This window comes from Dipodomys ordii, unplaced genomic scaffold (genome assembly GCF_000151885.1).
Source record: "Dipodomys ordii isolate 6190 unplaced genomic scaffold, Dord_2.0 Scaffold387, whole genome shotgun sequence".
NCBI lineage: Eukaryota > Metazoa > Chordata > Mammalia > Rodentia > Heteromyidae > Dipodomys > Dipodomys ordii.
This window is the reverse complement of record NW_012267603.1, coordinates 35,141-35,673: the sequence shown is the minus strand read 5'-3', so window position 1 is coordinate 35,673 and position 533 is coordinate 35,141. Positions and strand designations below refer to the sequence as shown.

Sequence of the window (533 nt, the reverse complement as noted above, 5' to 3'; positions counted from 1 at the left end):
GGATGGATGGATGGGTGGATGGGTGGATGGATGGATGGGTGGATGGATGGATGGATGGGTGGATGGATGGATGGGTGGGTGGATGGATGGATGGAACTTGGAGCACTGGATTGAGAGCCTCCTCCTTTTTCCTTCTTTGTTTTCTTTATTCTTTATTGTTTGTTGGGATGCTCAGGGTTCGAACCCCAGGCCTTCCAGTGCTGCCCCACCCCCATCCTGGCTGGGCTGGGGTACATTTTCTTGGGCGAAGGGTGGGTAAGTCGAGGCAAAGGGGGGTCCTTTTCTTCAGGGGGCTGGAGACGGGTTGGCGTGGGGTCTGGGGCTGCAGCTGTTCATGTAGGAGTTCTCTGGGCCCGGGCGCACTTCCAGCACTTCGTGGGCCTCGGTGGGTTCGGTGGCCCTGGGTGGGGTCACGGCCTGGGTGTGCGAGATCCATTCCTGGGGAAGAGAGGAGCGTGTGGGGAGGAGGAGGAGGAAGAGGATGGATGGATGGATGGGTGGATGGGTGGATGGATGGGTGGATGGATGGATGG

The 533-nt window shown here is 58.9% G+C and overlaps 1 protein-coding gene across 1 annotated transcript in view; it reads right to left on the bottom strand.

Moving 5' to 3' along the window:
- Positions 1-178: 178 nt before the first annotated feature.
- Positions 179-533, bottom strand: part of LOC106001745 (cytokine receptor-like factor 2) — an 11,659-nt gene continuing 11,304 nt past the window's right edge. Inside the window, exon 4 of the mRNA XM_013036735.1 lies at positions 179-438. Within this exon, the coding sequence (XP_012892189.1) occupies positions 286-438 (153 nt within the window). The 3' untranslated portion in view covers positions 179-285. The remainder of the gene's footprint in view (positions 439-533) is intronic.